Here is a 21,193-nt window from a genome sequence, read left to right on the forward strand (position 1 = left end):
TCCGTCTGTCTGTCTGTCTGTCCGTCTGTCTATCTGTCTGTCCGTCTATCTGTCTGTTGATGTATTTTTGTGTGCAAAGTACAGCTCGCAGTTTTAGTCCGATTGTCCTAAAATTTGGTATAGGGTCCTGTTTCGGCTCAAAGACGATCCCTATTGATTTTGGAAAAAATCGGTTCAGATTTAGGTATAGCTGCCATATATATTTTTCACCGATCTGGTCATAATTGGCGTGTATATCAACCGATCTTCCTCAAATTCCGTACATCCGAATATTTTATGAGTCTCGAAAAACTTGCCAAATCGGTTCAGATTTAGATATAGCTCCCATATATAGCTTTCTCCCGATTTACACTCATTTGCCCACAGAGGCCAAGTTTTTGCTCCGATTTAGTTGAAATTTTGCACAGGGGGTAGAATTAGCATTATAGCTATGCGTGCCAAATTTGGTTGAAATCGGTTCAGATTTAGATATAGCTCCCATATATAGCTTTCGCCCGATTTACACTCAAATGACCACAGATGCCAATATTTTGCTCCGAATTAGTTGAAATTTTGCACAGGAAGTAGAATTAGCATCGTAGCTATGTGTGCCAAATTTGGTTGAAATCGGTTCAGATTTAGATATAGCTCCCATATATAGCTTTCGCGCGATTTACACTCATATGACCACAGAGGCCAATTTTTTGCTACGATTTAATTGAAATTATGCACAGGGAGTAGAATTAGTATTGTAGCTATGCGTGCCAAATTTGGTTGAAATCGGTTCAGATTTAGATATATCCCCCATATAGCTTTCGCCCGATTTACACTCATATGACCACAGAGGCCAATTTTTAACTCCGATTTAGTTGAAATTTTGCACAGGGAGTAGAATTAGCATTGTAGCTATGCGTGCCAAATTTGGTTGATATCGGTTCAGATTTAGATATAGCTCCCATATATATTTTTTTCTGATTTCGACAAAAATGGTCAAAATACCAACATTTTCCTTGTTAAATCGGCACTGCTTAGTCGAAAAGTTGTAAAAATGACTCTAATTTTCCTAAACTTACTAATACATATATACCGAGCGATAAATCATAAATAAACTTTTGCGAAGTTTCCTTAAAATTGCTTCTGATTTAAATGTTTCCCATAATTTTTTTTACTAAAATTGTGTTCCACCTTGGTGCATTAGCCAACTTAAATTTTGAGTCCATAGATTTTGTAAAAGTCTATCAAATTCTGTCCAAATCGAGTGATATTTAAATGTATGTATTTGGGACAAACCTTTATATATAGCCCCCAACACATTTGACGGATGTGATATGGTATCGAAAATTTAGATCTAAAAAGTGGTGCAGGGTATAATATAGTCGGCCCCGCCCGACTTTAGACTTTCCTTACTTGTTAATTTTGTGATCTATACTCTATTTTAGTGATTGAAGCAATTTCAATTATTAAATAAAATAAAAATTAATTTCATCAGTGAATCTGAAAAAATATTTTTTTTTGTGTTGTAAAGTAAGGGAACAGAACTAATATTTTATAAGTTTTTTCAATGTGGTAGACTTGAATGTGCTTTTACCCATACTTAGTTTTACTTGCCAAAAAAAAAAAATTAATACTACAAGGATAAAAAATCTATTTTAGTGTTAGTTTATATGTAATGGATCATTTGTCCAATCAATTTAGTATTCCAGAGTCCAATAGTGGTCTGCTGGATGTGAAATCCAAGCCAAAATTTCTATGCATACCAGACAATGATTGTAGTGAAATAAGGTAATAAGAAAATTTGTATTTGTGTTTTTCCTTATAAAATTTTCCAAGTTATTTGCAGGAGGACTCAATCATTCCACACCCTAGAAATTTTAGATAATCCCGAGAAAACATGCTCTGTAATATATATTAGCTCCCAATGGCGAGAGCAGAATTCTCAAACATCGGTCAAGTTGGGGAATCTTGAGTAAATATAAGACAAGATGAAATCTATTGCAAACATAGGAATATTTTATTAATTATTAGGAGATTCTTACTTAAATAATGTTACATTAAATAATATTGAGCTATACATATATGTGTGAGATATTTGTTAATAAATCCAGTTAATATTTTGCCCTATTCTTTCATGTTCGTTGAATTTTGAAATTTATTTACATTTTGAGGCCATCTCCATTAAATAATATTGAGCTATACATATATGTGTGAGATATTTGTTAATAAATCCAGTTAATATTTTGCCCTATTCTTTCATGTTCGTTGAATTTTGAAATTTATTTACATTTTGAGGCCATCTCCATAATGGTGGAGGTGGCTACGTAAATGGTTACCATTTTCAATAGTTTCCTCTTGAAGAAACCCAAACGATAGTTGAAGATATTGAATTTTTTATTGTCCATTACCGATTTAAATCTTGATGAAAATGATCTATAGTGGATAATATTTCAAGATGATCTAGTAAATTATTTTTGAATTTTTATATATTCACCTGGAAAATTTTTCTATATCCATTGTCAAGTGTCAAATGTCTTAATTTTTCTGACAAATAAATTCATGCTAATTCAAATTGTTGGTAGTTTTTGTTTTTTTTTAATTTTAAGGAGCAATCAAAGGTTCATACAATACCCAGCAAAAAAATTGGAAGTTCTTTAAAAGGCACAACTTTAAAAGCACTTCCAACAGATGTACTCCCAAAGATGTTCTTTATTGTAACTACACATGAAGTTATTTTAATTCAATTATTTATAAACATTTTTTTAATTCACTTCACGAAACACTGAATTCGAATCACAGAGTAAGAAGTGATGCATATTAAGTGCAACGGCTGTTGAAATGGTGGACATCCGTCCTATGACAAGCCCATGTTAAATTCATCGCTTCTGCTCCAATTTTGCACTACTTCCGGATCCAAAAAGAACATTTTCACTACTTTTTTGGCGACGCTTTTTTTGCTGGGATAATTTAAATAATTGTATCATTTTATAAAAACGCCAGTCTGTTCTCACTCTTCCAATTTAAAATGTTTAGTATCACTTAGGCTATTAAGGCCATTGTGATTCTACAGGTGGGGAGCATCTCGTTTATCAATGAATACTGCCCGATTCCACACAGAAACAAATACCGCCAAAATAAAGGGTGATACGGTCAAAATTTGGTCAATATAAACTTGACGTATTTCTTTCGATTGGATCGGGGGGAAATCGAAAACCGGAAGCCGCTGAGACGACAAAGAGAGTTGCCGGTAGTTTCAAGCGAAACCCTAACCTCTCTCTCCGAGATGCCGCAAATAAGCTGGGTGTATCAAAAAACGAGCCGGACTATCGACTTACAAGAAGGTAGTGACTCCAAATCGCGATGATAAACAAAATACGACGGCCAAAGCGCGATCCCCGACGATGCTGACGAAGTTTGACTGCGTGGTAATGGACGACGAAACCTACGTCAAAGCCAACTACAAGCAGCTTCCGGGACAGGAGTTTTATACGGCAAAAGGAAGGGGAAAGGTAGCAGATATTTTCAAGCACATAAAACTGTCAAAGTTCACAAAGAAATATCTGGTTTGGCAACCCATCTGTACCTGTGGCTTGAAAAGCAGCATTTTCATAGCTTCCGGGACTGTCAACCAAGAAATTTACGCCAAAGAGTGTTTGAATAAACGTCTGCTGCCTTTCCTGAAGAAACACGGTTGTTCCGTACTGTTTTGGCTGGATTTGGCATCTTGCCATTACGGTAAAAAGGCCATGGAGTGGTACGCCGCCACCAACGTGCAGGTGGTTCCAAAGGACAAGAACCCTCCCAACACACCAGAGCTCCGCCCAATTGAGAAATACTGGGCTATTGTCAAGCGGGACCTAAAGAAGACAAAAAAAACTGCTAAGGACGAGCAGCAGTTCAAGGCAAACTGGCTTTCTGCGGCGAAGAAGGTGGACAAGGTGGCTGTACAAAATCTGATGGCAGGTGTCAAGCGTGGGGCCCGGCAATTCGGATTTGGAAAAGCGAAAGCCTAACTGAATATTTTTCCTGAATTTTATACTAATTGAACTTGAAAAAGAAATTTAATTTGATTTTTTAAATAAACGATTTCACCGATTTACACGCGTTTTCCCTTAACCAAATTTTGAAATTCACCCTTTAGTTTAATAGTTATGTAATTGATACAATTAACCTTTTAAATACACTCGGAAGACAAAAGTTTTTAATTACACCCTCCACCATAGGATGGGGATATATTAGCTTTGTCATTCTGTTTGTAACACAATTTTGACAGAATTTTCTATGGTACTAAAATGTTCACAAAATATTCTATAGAAATAAAATTTTGACAAAGTTTTCTATAGAAATAAAATTTTGACAAAGTTTTCTATAGAAATAAAATTTCGACAAAATTTTCTATAGAAAAAAATTTGACGGAATTTTCTATGGTAGTAAAATGATGACAAAATTTTCTATAGAAATAAAATTTTGACAAAATTTCTTATAGGAATAAAATGTTGACAAAATTTCCTATAGAAATAAAATTTTCATAAATGTTTTTATAAAAATAAAATTTTAACAGAATTTTCTAAAGAAATAAATTTTAACAAAATTTCCTATAGAAATAAAATTTTAACAAAATTTTATGTTGACTAAAATTTTGACAAAAATTCTTATATAAATAAAATTCTGACAAAATTTTCTATAGAAATAATTTTTTGACAAAATTTTCTATAGAAATAAAATTTTACAAAAGTTTCTATGGTAGTAAAATGTTGACAAAATATTCTATAGAAATAAAATTTTGAAAAAATTTTCTATAGAAAAAAATTTCACAGAATTTTCTATGGTAGTAAAATGATGACAAAATTTTCTATAGAAATAATATTTTGACAAAATTTCTTATAGGAATAAAATTTTTACAAAATTTCCTAAAGAAATAAAATTTTGATAAAATTTTCTATAGAAATAAAATTTTAACAGAATTTTCTAAAAAAATAAATTTGAACAAAATTTCCTATAGAAATAAAATTTTAACAAAATTTTATGTTGACTAAAATTATGACAAAAATTCCTATACAAATAAAATTCTGACAAAATTTTCTATAGAAATAATTTTTTGACAAAATTTTCTATAGAAATAAAATTTTACAAAAGTTTCTATGGTAGTAAAATGTTGACCAAATATTCTATAGAAATAAAATTTTGATAAAATTTTCTATTGAAATAAAATTTTAACAAAATTTCCAATAGAAATAAAATTTTGACAAAATTTTTTATAGAAATAAAATTTTGACAGAATTGGTAGTATAAATGCTCACAAAAAAGGATATAGAAACAAAATTTTGACAAAATATTCTATAAATATGAAATTTTTTTCAAAATTTCCTATAAAAATAAAATTATGAGAAAATTTCCTATATATATTTCATATATATATATATATATATATATATATATATATATATATATATATATATATATATATATATATATATATATATATATATATATATATATATATATATATATATATATATATATATATATATATATATATATATATATATATATATATATATATATATATATATATATATATATATATATATATATATATATATATATATATATATATATATATATATATATATATATATATATATATATATATATATATATATATATATATATATATATATATATATATATATATATATATATATATATATATATATATATATATATATATATATATATATATATATATATATATATATATATATATATATATATATATATATATATATATATATATATATATATATATATATATATATATATATATATATATATATATATATATATATATATATATATATATATATATATATATATATATATATATATATATATATATATATATATATAGATATATATATATATTTATTTATATATATATTTATTTATTCTGGGTAGTGGTGAATTCTGAGTCGATCTAATCATGTACGTCCGTCCGTATGTTGAAATAACGCTAACTTCCCAACGAAACAAGCTAACGAATTGAATCTTGACATAACTAGTTGTTATTGATGTAGGTCGGTTGGTATTTCAAATGGACCATATTGGACCACTTTTACGTATAGCCCCCATATAAACGGACCCCCAGATTTGGCTTGCGGAGCCTCTTAGAAAAGAAAATTTCATCCGATCCGGTTGAAATTTGGTACGTGGTGTTAATTTATGGTATCTAACAACCATGCGAAAATTGGCTCATATCGGTCCATAATTATACATGGCCCCCATGTAAACCGATCTCCAAATTTGACCTCCGGAGCCTCTTGGAGGATCAAAATTCATCCTATCCGGTTGAAATTTTGTGCGAGGTGTAAACATATGGTATCTAACAATCATGCAAAAAGTGGTCCATATCGGTCCATAACTATATAAACCGATCTCCAGATTTGAACTCCGGAGACTCTTGGAAGAGCAAAACTCACACGATTCGGTTGAAATTTGGTACGTGGTATTAGTATGGTCTCTAACAACCATGCAAAAATTGGTCCATATCGGTCCATAGTTATATATAAACCCCATATAAACCGATCCCCAGATTTGACCTCCGGAGCCTCTTGCCTCTCTTCATCCGATTCGGTTGAAATTTGGTACGTGGTGTTAGTATATGGTCTCTAACAAACTGCCTACACACTTCCGCCGTCCATGTAGTAAACAGTGTGGCTTCTATTTAGCAGTGAAATAACTGGGCCCGGATGCCATAATTGTACAGTCGTCCGCATATGATACAATCTCGACGCCGGCAGGAGGGGTGGAATCGAGGACAGGTAGAGGTTAATTAGTGCCGGAGATATCACCCCACCCTGGGGAACTCCCTGTTTAACTCTACGGGGTTTTGACTTTTTGTCCCTGAATTCCACGTACGACTGTCGTCCACACATATAATTCAGAACCCAACGCTTCGTTCCTGCCGGTAGGGACGTATTCTCGATGTCCTCGAATAATGTGGCAGGGTTGACCGTATCGATAGGTCAAGCGACTCGAGGACCGTCCTATGACACGGCTTGGGTTGATTAAGTCCCATATTGATATGTGTCGAAATGGCATGTAAGGCTGTCGTCGTACTGTGTACCTTACGGAATCCATGTTGATGGAGGGCAGCTGGAAAATTCTCCTACTGGGGAGGAGTAGTGCCTCAAGTGTCTTGGCTAATGGCGAGAGAAGGGATATCGGTCTGTACGTTTCACTTTTACTCTCTCCTACTGGGGAGGAGTAGTGCCTCAAGTGTCTTGGCTAATGGCGAGAGAAGGGATATCGGTCTGTACGTTTCACTTTTACTCGGATCTTTGCCTGGCTTCAGTAGTGGAATCACCCTTCCCATCTTCCAGACGTCGGGTGTAATGAGTGATTCCAAGGACAAATTTGAGGAGTCTGGTCAGGTACTCAACTCCCAGTATTCCCAGGTGCTTCAGCATTAGCATTGAAATTCCGTAGGGGCCCAGCGCCTTGGATGGTTTCGCGCTGTTGATGACATTGGTAACTTCGGCTGCGGTAAATTGTGGTGTGTCATCGGCTCGGAGACCACGTATGCGACGAGTGGCTCTCCTTTTCGCTCTATAACTCTCTGGATGCTCGACAAACTGTCGGTTGAAGTATTTGGCGCATCTCTTCGGATCAGTCACAGTTACGTCGCCAAAGGTGACTGAAATCCCATCATCCCTTGTAGCGGGGTTCGAGAGGGCTCTCACTGTTGACCAGAATTTGCCTGTTCCTGTGCCTAGGCTACATTGCTTCAGGTGCTCTTACCATGTGTTCTGCTTGTGCTCGTCGACTATCTTACTAATCTCTAGATTCAGTTCCCTGATTCTAGGGTTAGCACGACGGCGTTCATCATGCTCGTCTGCGAGTCCCGCCGCTTCAGCTGGGAAGTTAGGCCTCCCTTGGGCAATTCGACCAGCTAGAATAAAGCGAGCGGCTGCTGCATTGATGATGTCCCGGAACGCCCTCTGGGCAACATGAACATGAGAGGGGGACGGGAGCTCACTGAAGCGGCGATCTGTATATTCTCTGAAGCCTTCCCAGTTGGATTTCTTTTGGTTTATGAACGTCCGGCGTTCAGAGGTTATGAAATCGGAGGGTCGGTTAATGGTGAGATTTATAGGGAGGTAGTCTGAACCCAATGAAATGACGGGTTGCCAGGAAACGTCATTTATCAGACCAGGCGATGCTAAGGATAAATCTTGCGAACCATTGCAATCACCCATAATTCTCGTGGGGGCCTATTCGTTCACCGTGCAAAATGTGGAGTCATCTATCTTTTCTGCCAAAGCTATGCCTCTCTGGTCATTACCCAGGAGAGAATGCCAAAGTTCGTGGCGGGCATTAAATTCTCCTAGAACCAATCGGTTATGCCCGCACAACAGCCACTCAATGTTTGGGCTATAAGCACAGCTACCAACCGGCGGTATATACACATTGTATAGCTCTATCTCGACAGCCCCAGACTTGACTGCTACCCCGATACATTCCATGTAGGGGTCACTAGTGTCTTGCACATGCGGGATAGGCCTATACTGCACGGAACGGTGTAATATGAAAGCCACGCCACCACCTCCATTCCTAGTGCGATCCTTACGCAGCACATTGTACCCATCACAATGACGCAAGCTACAGGTCTCATTTAGCTTTGTCTCTTGGATCGCCGTGACCCTGATCCTCTTCGGATTCATCAAATCTACTATTTCGCTAATCTTACCTCGGAGCCCGTTGCAAGTAGATTGCAAAAATGATGCACTTTCCGGAACTGGTACAACAATATTCGGTGTTAGATGCTGCGGCGGAGTATATTGTTGTGCGGGAGATGTCGGGGGGTCGCATAGTCTGATGACCCACTGCTGCTATCACTGACACAGCATCCTGCCACGTAGTTAGTATGACTATACTCCCGTAGCGATGTTATGCCGAAACAATTCCGGAAGTGCACCCATTCCAAGCACCGGTTACACCTCACCGAAACCGAACGATGGTGAATTTGGCAGACCGAACAGTACCATGGTCCGGGATTCTGCTCTACCCCGGCTCGGACCAAAAGTAAACGGAGAAGGTTCCCCGGGATGCACCTCCTCCAACACAAAAAGATGGACGAAACAACACGTACACTGATGTGACAGCCGCTGGCCGATGAGTTGGACCCATCGGCTCAATCAGGTACAGAGAACCCGCCGCCGTGGGATTGTATCTTCAGTGTATCTTGGCATATCGGCATATTGTATGTCCGATGACAAAATTGGTGGAATCAAGAGATATTCATAATACTGTTTGAAATCGTTTACTTTCAGCCCACTTCCGCAGTAAAAATTGTCCCCTCTATTCTATTTTACCAATCGCCACAATTTTTTTTTTAAAATCTGTAACCTCGTTTATCTTTTCCTCTATTTTCCGGTAATATTCCTCTTTACTTATTTTGCATATTTCTTCATAAAGTTTTCTTGCTTCCAAATATTTGTCTTTATTGTCTTGGCTATGGCGAGCTCTGAGTTCGTTGAGAAACTTGAAAGAATATTTCCTTGCTTGGAAACATTTGTAACTGAACCAAGGGTTTTTTTGATTCCAGGTTTCTGTTCGCTCTTTAGGCTTTATTGCTGCTACCTCTTGTAATATCTCTCTATAACAGTTTAGGTAAAAAGTTCATCAGTCTGTTCAGTTCGCGATTTTCGCTCAGATTTATTTTCCACTTTATAGGCATGTGATCAGACCCCACTTTAGATTAGACTTCAAACCGTTGAACGGGTCTATACACAATTTTTAAAAATTTAATTATTATACTAAATTCTTATAGTGTAACACAGCAAATCATCAAATAATCTGACCAGTCTGGCTCTTTCGGGGCTTTCTTCTGTCTGCGCCAATGCAGCATTGTCTTCCTTCTTTTTATTCCTTCGTTGAGCAACCCGCTCCTATCATTAGTAGACCGCTCCTTGTAGATTATTGCAATGGTAGAACGCAACAATTCTGTACTTCGTTGCACTCCGGCGGTGAGTGGTAGTCTTCCTTTCGAATATATTCCACGAAACTTCTTCACCGTGTGTTCTGCCTTTAGTGGTGGGTAACTGACTACCTTGCCTTTTTGCTGGACACTCCTTGCGCCCATTTCTTGGATATGTTGCTTCTGCAACAGCAGCTTCCCTCTCCACCTTTGGAGTCTCCATGTCACCGTGACTCTCAGACGAAATCTCTTCTTCCTGTAAAGATAAAACAGAAACATTAAGAGATTCTCCCAGAATCTCAGATGATTTGACGCCTTTTTGTGGTTCATCAATGTCTTCTTCAGACCAGACTCTTCAGCATCGGCTGCTCTTTCGGCAGCAGTACCATCAACTTCAGTTTTTGTAGGCCTCTGTTTCCCATCTGATGACTCTTTGGATATATTCCTTTAGATCCAAATAGTAGGATTGACATCAGGGATCCTTACAATCGAGTATAACTCATCTGATCTATTCCGGTAAATCCAAAGAGTTGGATTGACGTCAAGTTTTCTTCCAATCGAGTACGACTCATCTGATCTATTCCGGTAAACCGAAATGGTAGGTTCGGTGTCGGAGCTCCCTCCATTGGAGCATGATTCCTGCACCAATGACTGTTTTCTTGGCCATTCCTTATTTATGACCTTTTGTCGATTAATATATATCGACTTCACATCAGCATTCTATCCATTAGAGGTTGCCTCAATTTGTTTCCGCCTTTCTCTAGCCCTTCTTATAGCTTCCATTGATCTACATCTCCTAAGGATTTGTGCACTCAGATTCTCCTGTGAAATACACAGGAGGCCGCTAACAACCATACCAAGCTTGGTAGAAGTTTCTACGCGATCCATGGTGGAGGGTACACAAGATTCAGCTTGGCCGAACTTACGGCCGTATATACTTGTTTTTCGTCCACTTTGTGGATACGATGCAGCACTGCAAGTATCACAGTAACAAGCACTGGCACTAGAAAAAAATGATTCACATTTAAAGGCTGGAGGGGTCTAACGATATCCCATTGTGGGTTTCCACTCAAATATAAATCAATCACACTATCATGCATGAATTCCATCACGAATAACTTTATTTCTGAATACAATAGATCAAAATGCTTTTACAAGTTTGTAAGCAATATAATGAACTAACACTGGAATAAATCCGTCAACTGTACATCATGATGAGTCTTTACTACTTGGTGCCACCCTAAAAAAGTTAAAAAATTAAAACTTTTTTAAATTAGATTTGAATTTCCTCTCGAAGTTAAAACCTCAATATTTCTTCTAGGACATATCACAGTCACTATTGCCCAACTAATGTTCCATTATCTGAAAAGACGAAATATTACAACGTTATCGGAGAAGAACGACTTCATAATGATAAATTTTCAGTTTCCATTTTTACTGTGCTTCTTTTGTCACAACGTAGAGGAAGAAATAACATTTAATGTGACATAATAATGCCGAAGAAACTCACTAGAAGACGTAGTAGAGATGGAGACTAGAAAATGCAATAGCAACAAAATACCATCAAAAATTCACCATATGAATCGAGAAGCGAAGATTGTGTTTTTTTTTTTTTTGTATTTTTTGGGACAGCAACTCTTAATGAGTTTCTCTATTGTTGAATGTCACAAAAATATTGTATTACCATACTCGCAAGGATATTTGGTACTCACAGTCAGGTCGCCGTTGTCGTAGCAGCAAGAGTTTCAGCAACAAAAAGTAATACTAATTCACCCTGAGAAGAAAAAATAACAGCGACGTTCGCAACAAAAGTAATGTTTATCCATTATCCTTAGCCGGTTTTCTCTCTCTTTTTTTTCTTGCCATATTTCCCATCTTATCCTTCAGCGATGTGGCATGCATTCAGGAGTATAAAATAAGTAAATATTTACGAAAGTTGATATGAACTGAATCTTAGTTACCCTTCATCGTGGATCGGATTTGCCAAAATCCCCTTGCAGAAAATAAAATTTTGACAAAATTTTTTATGGAAATAAAATCTTCCATAGAATAAAATTTTGACGAAAGTTTCTATAGAAATAAATTGTAGACAAAATCTTCTATAGAAATAAAATTTTGACAAAATTTTCTATAGAAATAAAATTTTGACAAAATTTGCTTTGGAAATAAAATTTTGACAAAATTGCTATAGGAATAAAATTTTGACAAAATTTCTATAGGAATAAAATTTTGACAAAATTTTCTTTGGAAATAAAATTTTGACAAAATGTCTATAGGAATAAAATTTTGACAAAATTTCTATAGGAATAAAATTTTCGTTTTGTTTGTTATTGTTGGTTTCTCTTCAATCATTATTGTTGTTTTTGATTTCAGCTTAAAACAAATTTTGACAAAATTTTCTATAGAAATAAAATTTTGACAAAATTTTCTATAGAAATAAAATTTTGACAAAATTTTCTATAGAAATAAAATTTTGACAAAATTTTCTATAGAAATAAGAATTTGACAACATTTTTTATAGTAATAAAATTTTAGTAATATTTTCTATAGGAATAAAATTTTAACAAAATTTTCTATAGAAATAAAATTTTGACAACATTTTCTATAGAAAAATAAAAATAAAATTTTCTAAAGAAATAAAATTTTGATGAAATTTTCTATAGAAATAAAATTTTGACAACATTTTCTAAAGAAATAAAATTTTGAGAAAATTTTTTATAGAATAAAATTTTAAGAAAATTTTCTATAGAAATAAAATTTTGCAAAAAAAAATTCATAGGAATAAAATTTTGACAAAATTTTCTATAGAAGTAAAATTTTGCAAAAAAAAATCATAGGAATAAAATTTTGACAAAATTTTCTATGGAAATAAAATTTTGACAAAATTTTCTATAGAAATAAAATTTTGACGAAATTTTCTAAAGAAATACAATTTTGACAACATTTTCTAAAGAAATAAAATTTTGACAAAATTTTCTATCGAAATAACATTTTGACAAATTTTTCTATAGAATAAGGTTAGGTTAGCTTAGGTTAGGTTAGGTGGCAGCCCGATGTATCAGGCTCACTTAGACTATTCAGTCCATTGTGATACCACATTGGTGAACTTCTCTCTTATCACTGAGTGCTGCCCGATTCTATGTTAAGCTCAATGACAAAGGAATTAAATGACAATAGAATAAAATTTTAAGAAAATTTTCAATAGAAATAAAATTTTGACAAAATTTTTGTAGAAAAAAAATTTGACAAAATTTTCTATAGAAATAAAATTTTGACAAAATTTTTTAGAAAAAAAATTTGACAAAATTTTCTATAGAAATAAAACTTTACAAAAAAAAATTCATAGGAACAAAAATTTGACAAAATTTTCTATAGAAAAAAATTTTACAACATTTTCTATACAAAAATAGACATAAAATTTTGACAAAATGTTCTACAGTAATAAAATTTTGCAAAAAAAAAATCATAGAAATAAAATTTTGACAAAATTTTCTATAGAAATAAAATTTTGAAAAACTTTTCTAAAGAAAGACAAATTTTTTATACAAGTAACACTTTGACAAAATTTTCTATAGAATTAAAATTTTGACAAAATTTTCTATTGAAATAAAATTTTGATAAAATTTTCTATTGAAATAAAATTTTGACAAAATTTTCAGTAGAAATAAAATTTTGCCAAAATTTTCAGTAGAAATAAAATTTTGACAAAATTTTCTATAGAAATAAAATTTTGACAAAATTTGCTTTGGAAATAAAATTTTGACAAAATGTCTATAGGAATAAAATTTTGACAAAATTTCTATAGGAATAAAGTTTTAACAACATTTTCTATAGAAATAAAATTTTCGTTTTGTTTGTTATTGTTGGTTTCTCTTCAATCATAATTGTTGTTTTTGATTTCAGCTTAAAACAAATTTTGACACAATTTTCTATAGAAATAAAATTTTGACAAAATTTTCTATAGAAATAAAATTTTGACAAAATTTTCTATAGAAATAAAATTTTGACAAAATTTTCTATAGAAATAAAAACTTGACAACATTTTCTATAGTAATAAAATTTTGACAACATTTTCTATAGGAATAAAATTTTAACAAAATTTTCTATCGAAATAACATTTTGAGAACATTTTCTATAGAAATAAAATTTAGAGAAAATTTTCTATAGAATAAAATTTTAAGAAAATTTTCTATAGAAATAAAATTTGCAAAAAAATTTTCATAGGAATAAAATTTTGACAAAAATTTCTATAGAAATAAAGTTTTGACAAAATTTTCTATAGAAAAAAATTTTGACAACATTTTCTATAGAAAAAGGCATAAAATTTTGACAAAATTTTCTATAATAATAAAATTTTGCAAAAAAAAATTCATAGAAATAAAATTTTGACAAAATTTTCTATAGAAATAAAATTTTTACAAAATTTTCTATAGAAAGACAATTTTGACAAAATTTTCTATACAAATAACATTTTGACAAAATTTTCTGTAGAAATAAAATTTTGACAAAATTTTCACAAAATTTTCTATAAAAATAAAATTTTCACAAAATTTTCTATAGAAATAAAATTTTGACAAAATCTGCTCTAGAAATAAAATTTTTACAAAAACTTCTCTAGGAATAACATTTTGAAAAAATTTTCTCTAGGAATAAAATTTTGACAAAATTTTTTCTAGGAATAAAATTTTGACAAAATTTTCTATAGGAATAAATTTTTTACAAAATTTTTTATAGCAATAAAATGTTGCCAAATTTTCTATAGGAGTACAATTTTGTCAAGGTTAGGTGGCAGCCCGATGTATCAGGCTCACTTAGACTATTCAGTCCATTGTGATACCACATTGGTGAACTTCTCTTATCACTGAGTGCTGCCCGATTCCATGTTAAGCTCAATGACAAGGGACCTCCTTTTTATAGCCGAGTCCGAACGGCGTTCCACATTGCAGTGAAACCACTTAGAGAAGCTTTGAAACCCTCAGAAATGTCACCAGCATTACTGAAGTGGGATAATCCACCGCTGAAAAACTTTTTTGGTGTTCGGTCGAAGCCTGAATCGAACCCACGACCTTGTGTATGCAAGGCGGGCATGCTAACCATTGCACCACGGTGCCTCCCAATTTTGACAAAATTTTCTATAGAAATAAACTTTTGACAAAATGTTCTATTGGAATAAAATTTTGAAAAAAAATTCTATTGAAATAAATTTTTGACAAGAATATCTCTAGGAATAACATTTTGACAAAATTTTCTATATAAATAAAATTTTGACAAAATTTTGTATAAAAATAAAATTTTGACCAAATTTTCTATAGAAATAAAATTTTGACAAAATTTTCTATAGAAATAAAATGTTGACCAAATTTGCCATAGAAATAAAATTATGACAAAATAAAACTTTATTGTTTGCTCGAATTTTTTGTAGATTATTTTTGGCACAGAGCACGATAATTTGAATATTCCGCTCATGTTATGGTGTAGGGTATAGAAATAACGATAAATTTGAATGGTCTTTTGTCGTTGCCATTGTTGCCAATGGTAAACAGGTAAGTTTGCTTCAACTGATATTGCCTGCAACATCACAATGTAAATAGTGGCAAAGGATTTGATGTCAATGTTGCTTACTATGTTGTTTTGGGCTATTGCAGAAAGTTGACGATAATGATGGCAACTGCAGCAGCAAAATACAATGGATGAGCACAAACAAAGTTTCGTTATAGATTTCATTGTGAATGGTGAAAACAAACTAAAGAAAACAAAAAAACCAAGGAAAAGCTACCAAAATAAATGCTCATCTAATAAACATTAATTTGTTGCTTGTTGTTCTTATTCTATAGACCCACACACATACAAATATACTTACATGTTTATGTATATATTTTCGCCAAAGGATTAAAATTTCTGTATAATTTAAAGGATTTGTTAATCCAATCCTTGGAATCCTTGACTAAATATTTTTCATATACTCTGATTATATAAATTAATATAAATTCACAATTTTTGTTTTTAGATCAACAAATAACATTTTAGCTACCGTAACTGGTTGGCTGACAAAGAAAAACACATTTTTTGTCAAAATTCGTTTTTATTATTCAACATAGTTCCCTTCAAGAGCGATACAACGATTATAACGACCTTCCAATTTTTTGATACCATTTTGGTAGTACTCCTTCGGTTTTGCCTCAAAATAGGCCTCAGTTTCGGCGATCACCTCTTCATTGCAGCCAAATTTTTTTCCTGCGAGCATCCTTTTGAGGTCTGAGAACAAGGAAAAGTCGCTGGGGGCCAGATCTGGAGACTACGGTGGGTGGGGAAGCAATTCGAAGCCCAATTCATGAATTTTTGCCATCGTTCTCAATGAGTGTAGTGATGGAGCCATGTTTCATCCATTGTCACATATCAACGGAAAAACTCGGGAGTATTATGAGTTAACAGCTGCAAACACCGCTCAGAATCATCAACACGTTGTTGTTTTTGGTCAAATGTGAGCTCGCGCGGCACCCATTTTGCACAGAGCTTCCGCATATCCAAATATTGATGAATGATATGACCAACACGCGCCTTTGATATCTTTAAGGCCTCTGCTATCTCGATCAACTTCATTTTACGGTCAAAATTATTTTGTGGATTTTTTTGATGTTTTCGTCGGTAACCACCTATTTCGGGCGTCCACTGCGTTCACCGTCCTCCGTACTCATTTCACCACGCTTGAATTTTGCATACCAATCAATTATTGTTGATTTCCCTGGAGCAGAGTCCGGAAACTCATTATCAAGCCAAGTTTTTGCTTCCAGTGTATTTTTTTTTTCTTTCAGAAAACAGTATTTTATCAAAACACGAAATTCCTTTTTTTCCATTTTTTTACAATAACAAAAGTTGCTTCACAAAAGACGCTCTATCTCACAAACTAATTGACTTACAGACGTCAAATTTTGATACGATTTATTTGAAGGTTGGTACTATATAAAAATAATATGCATTTAATACTAACGACGCCATCTATGTGTCAGGCCGGGGACTTATCAGTCAACCTGTTATTATACCCTGCACCACTTTGTAGATCTAAATTTTCGATACCATATCACATCCGTCAAATGTGTTGGGGGCTATATATAAAGGTTTGTCCCAAATACATACATTTAAATATCACTCGATTTGGACAGAATTTGATAGACTTTTACAAAATCTATAGACTCAAAATTTAAGTTGGCTAATGCACTGGGGTGGAACACAATATTAGTAAAGAAATATGGGAAACATTTAAATCTGAAGCAATTTTAAGGAAACTTCGCAAAAGTTTATGTATGATTTATCGCACGATATATATGTATTAGAAGTTTAGGAAAATTAGAGTCATTTTTACAATTTTTCGACTAAGCAGTGGCGATTTTACAAGGAAAATGTTGGTATTTTGACCATTTTTGTCGAAATCAGAAAAACATATACATGGGAGCTATATCTAAATCTGAACCGATTTCAATCAAATTTTGCACTCTTGACTATACTACTAATTGTACTCCTAGTGCAAAATTTCAACCAAATTCTGCCAAAAATCTGGCTTCTGGGGCCATATAAGTCCATATCGTGCGAAAGATATATATGGGAGCTATATCTAAATCTGAACCGATTTCTTCCAAAATCAATATGGTTCTATTCTGACGCAAATTAGGAACATGTGCCAAATTTGAAGGCGATTGGACTTAAATTGCGACCTAGACATTGATCACAAAAATGTGTTCACAGACACACGGACGGACATACGGACATGGTTATATCGACTCAGGGACCCACCCTGATCATTATTGCCAAAGACACCATGTGTCTATCTCGTCTCATTCTGGGTGTTACAAACATATGCACGAACTTATAATACCCTGTTCCACAGTGTGGCGCAGGGTATTAAAAAAATTGGTTTTCGGTCGGAGCAGGGATTGAACCCACTACCCTTTGCATGCAAGGCAGACATGCTAACCACTGCTCCACGCGGCCAACAAATTTATGTTTCTGTTAAAAAATGTTATGTTTGCATGGGCTCATGGGCGCTGCAAACTATGCTATATAAATGTAACTTACTGTTGGCTTACAAACTGTATGGTCCTCGGTTCGATTCTCCGTCCAGGCGAAAGGTAAAATTTAAAAAATTTAAAATTGAATAATTTCTTCAACATTATTACAGAAAAAGGTGCCAAGAACTAAAAAATTTCGTGGAAGTGAAAATTATGTGAGGGAATGAGCACAATCTTCTTTGGGGAAAATTCTTCCAAGCATATAATATTTTTGTTTTATGTTCACATAAAACAAACATATTAATGTTTCGGCAGTATCCAATATTATATGTACTTCCTGCAAAATATGTTTGGAACATATGTTAGAGAAGCGATTTTTTTTAGGGTGTATGAATGAAAAGAAATCTTCATGGATTGAACATTTTATTATCACGGCAAAAAATGCTTTTATAGACAGAGATTTCGCCTGGACTCGTCCTGATACATTTGTAAAAAATTTTTCTAATTTTTTAAGAAAAAAAAAAATAAAATATATCTTTTGGCATCACAAAATACGAAATTTTTTCAAATGTTTGACAATTTCCGAAGTTCATCAAAAGCTATTAATAATTGCGACTTGTATCTTGCGAACGGACGGACACCAAGGACTAGATAGACTCGGTGATTCTCAGTCAATTGGTATACATATATTTTATTTCACAAATTTTCTATAGAGATCAATTTTGTCTAGATATAAAATTTTAACAAAATTTCTTCTAGGAATAAAATTTTGACAACATTTTGTTTAGAAATGCAACATTTTCTTTAGGAATAAAATGTTAACTAAATTTTCTATAGAAATAATATTTTCACAAAATTGTCTATAGGAAAAAATTTACAAATTTATTATAGGAATAAAATAAAATTTATAGGAATAAAATTTTGACAAAATTTTCTATAGGAATACAATGTTGACAAAATTTACTATAGGAATAAGATTTTGACAAAATTTTCTATAGAAATTAAATTTTGACAAAATTTTGTATAGAAATAAAATGTTGAAAAAATTTTCTATAAAAATAAAAGTTTGACAAGATTTTCTATAGAAATACAATTTTGACAAAATTTTCTATAGGAATAAACTATAGAAAAGCAAAGCAAAATTTGCATTCGTATTTTAAGGACATGAAATCTTTGGCCTCATGACAAATTTATTGTCAGTGTGACTGGAAAACCACAAGTGGCAATTTTCGGAGTCCCACAGCTTTCAAATGTGAATAAATGTGTTGTTTCTCGTATCATTGCCACTCGAGCCAAAAATAATCTACCAAAATTTGGACAACATTTCACCAAAAAAAAAAAAAAAAAAAAATACCAAACAAACAAATCTTATTTTGTAAAATTTTATTTTTATAGAAAATTTTGTCTTTTATAGAAAATTTATTTATTTCTATAGAAACTTTTGTCAACATTTTATTTCTATTAAAAATTTTGTCAATTTTTTTTTTTCTCTATAGACAATTTTGTGAAAATGTTATTTCTATTAAAAATTGTATCAAACTTTTATTTCTATAGACAATTTTGTCAAAATTTTATTTCTATAGCAAATTTTGTCTAATTTTTTTCTACAGAAAATTTTGCCAAAAGTTTACTTCTCTTTAGAAAATGTCGTTTCTATGAAAAATTTTGTCAAAATTTTATTTCTCTATAGAAAATGTTGTCAAAAATTTATTTTTATAGGAAATTTGTATTTTTTATAGAAATTTTTGCTGATGGCCTTTGTAGCCAGTGCTATTTTTCTTCTAACATTATTCATATATTATACTATAAGTCTTATTTTGTAAATAAATAAATAAATAAATTTTGTCAAAATTTTATTTCTGTAGAAAATTTTGTCAAAATTTTATTTCTATAGAAAATTTTGTAAAAATTTTATTTCTATAGAAAATTTTGATAACATTTTATTTTTATAGAAAATTTTGATAAAATTTTATTTTTATAGAAAATACTTGGGAGTAACGATTTACCATCGAACGATTTCCATACCATATCATATTTTATATAGTTTTTTTTTAATATTGACCTAAAAGCGAATTCATTAATGAAACCCGTTTGTCGCCTAGCATTTTTAATTCGGCAAAATAACTTTCTCAGTGCTCTAGATTGCAAATTGGATTATTAAACATTTGCTAGGCGAAATCCTACAAACCTTTTTCTGTACTAAGGGGAAAATAAAAAACAATTTTGCATTTTTAATTCTAAGACATCAGCCGTTACATTCAATTTAAAGTTTACATTTCAAAATTGGTCATTTGTCCTTTGGTTAAAATTCTAAAACAAAAAGCATGACCAGTCAACCTGGTAAAACTCAACTCAATGCTCTTACCCCTTATCATCAGGACAAACAAAAGGATATAGAAAGAAATCAAAGCACGTTTCAATATTCGTTCGTTTTTTTTTTGTTTTTCGTCAGTCATCAAAAAACGTGACTAGAAAAATTTGCCTAAAAATTTGTTGGTCCATCCGGGCAATGTCGTGGCCAATTCTAATAATTCTTTGATTTAATCTAATTAGTCTAACTTAGCAAAAGGGGCGAACGTCCCTCTTTTTTCCAACAAAAAAATGTGCAAGTGCAAATGTTACATTTAATTTTGATTGTAATAAACTTCGGAATGCTATGCAAATGTCTATGTTCACATTCACGTTTTGTTAAAACTGGTGTCCTTTCCTTATTGCTCCAGTGTTCTTCTATTTTTATTAAAATTAGTTCATACCTTTTTTGTTATCCTTTTTTTGTTTGGTTGGAGTCTAACTTCTCTTTTTTTTTTTTGTTTTAGGCAAACATTACATGTCCACTGCCTGACACATCATGCCGCCCAGCCTGAACATCGTTTTATGTGTCCCCATGAGAATTGTGAATATGGTACGGTGAACAAGGCCCAGTTAAAGGTTCATTTGGTCTCACATTCAGAGGAAATGTTTACATGTTCATACGAGAACTGTGACTATATTGGCAAAAGTGAATTACATGTCAAAAGGTAAGTACATTGGGATTATTTCGAAAAAAAAACTAATTTATTGAAGATAGTAATTCAAATAGAATTCTTAACAAATAATATGTGAGGAAAATTCGTCCGGGTTCTATATCCTTCACAATAGACAATAAGGCCTACGGTACGATCACACTGGGAAAAACTGCCAAACAAAAAAATTTTAGTTTCCAAAGTTTTGTCAAAATTTTAGTTCTATAGAAAACTTT

The 21,193-nt window shown here is 32.5% G+C and overlaps 1 protein-coding gene and 2 long non-coding RNA genes across 3 annotated transcripts in view; 1 reads left to right on the top strand and 2 right to left on the bottom strand.

Annotated features, from left to right (window-relative positions):
* LOC142223924 (uncharacterized) overlaps nucleotides 1-21,193 on the top strand; it is a 323,096-nt gene that overhangs the window by 280,064 nt on the left and 21,839 nt on the right. Inside the window, exon 6 of the mRNA XM_075293738.1 lies at nucleotides 20,772-20,972. Within this exon, the coding sequence (XP_075149853.1) occupies nucleotides 20,772-20,972 (201 nt within the window). The remainder of the gene's footprint in view (nucleotides 1-20,771; nucleotides 20,973-21,193) is intronic.
* On the bottom strand, nucleotides 1,968-2,551 carry LOC142223925 (uncharacterized). Its single transcript, XR_012718968.1, has 2 exons — nucleotides 2,468-2,551; nucleotides 1,968-2,406 (listed from the first exon to the last, which is right to left on the bottom strand). It is a non-coding gene; the product is annotated as an uncharacterized LOC142223925 (long non-coding RNA).
* LOC142223926 (uncharacterized) lies at nucleotides 11,089-12,007 on the bottom strand. Its single transcript, XR_012718969.1, has 3 exons — nucleotides 11,914-12,007; nucleotides 11,665-11,833; nucleotides 11,089-11,314 (listed from the first exon to the last, which is right to left on the bottom strand). It is a non-coding gene; the product is annotated as an uncharacterized LOC142223926 (long non-coding RNA).

The sequence above is a fragment of the Haematobia irritans genome, chromosome 2 (genome assembly GCF_050003625.1).
Source record: "Haematobia irritans isolate KBUSLIRL chromosome 2, ASM5000362v1, whole genome shotgun sequence".
NCBI classification, from domain to species: Eukaryota; Metazoa; Arthropoda; class Insecta; order Diptera; family Muscidae; genus Haematobia; species Haematobia irritans.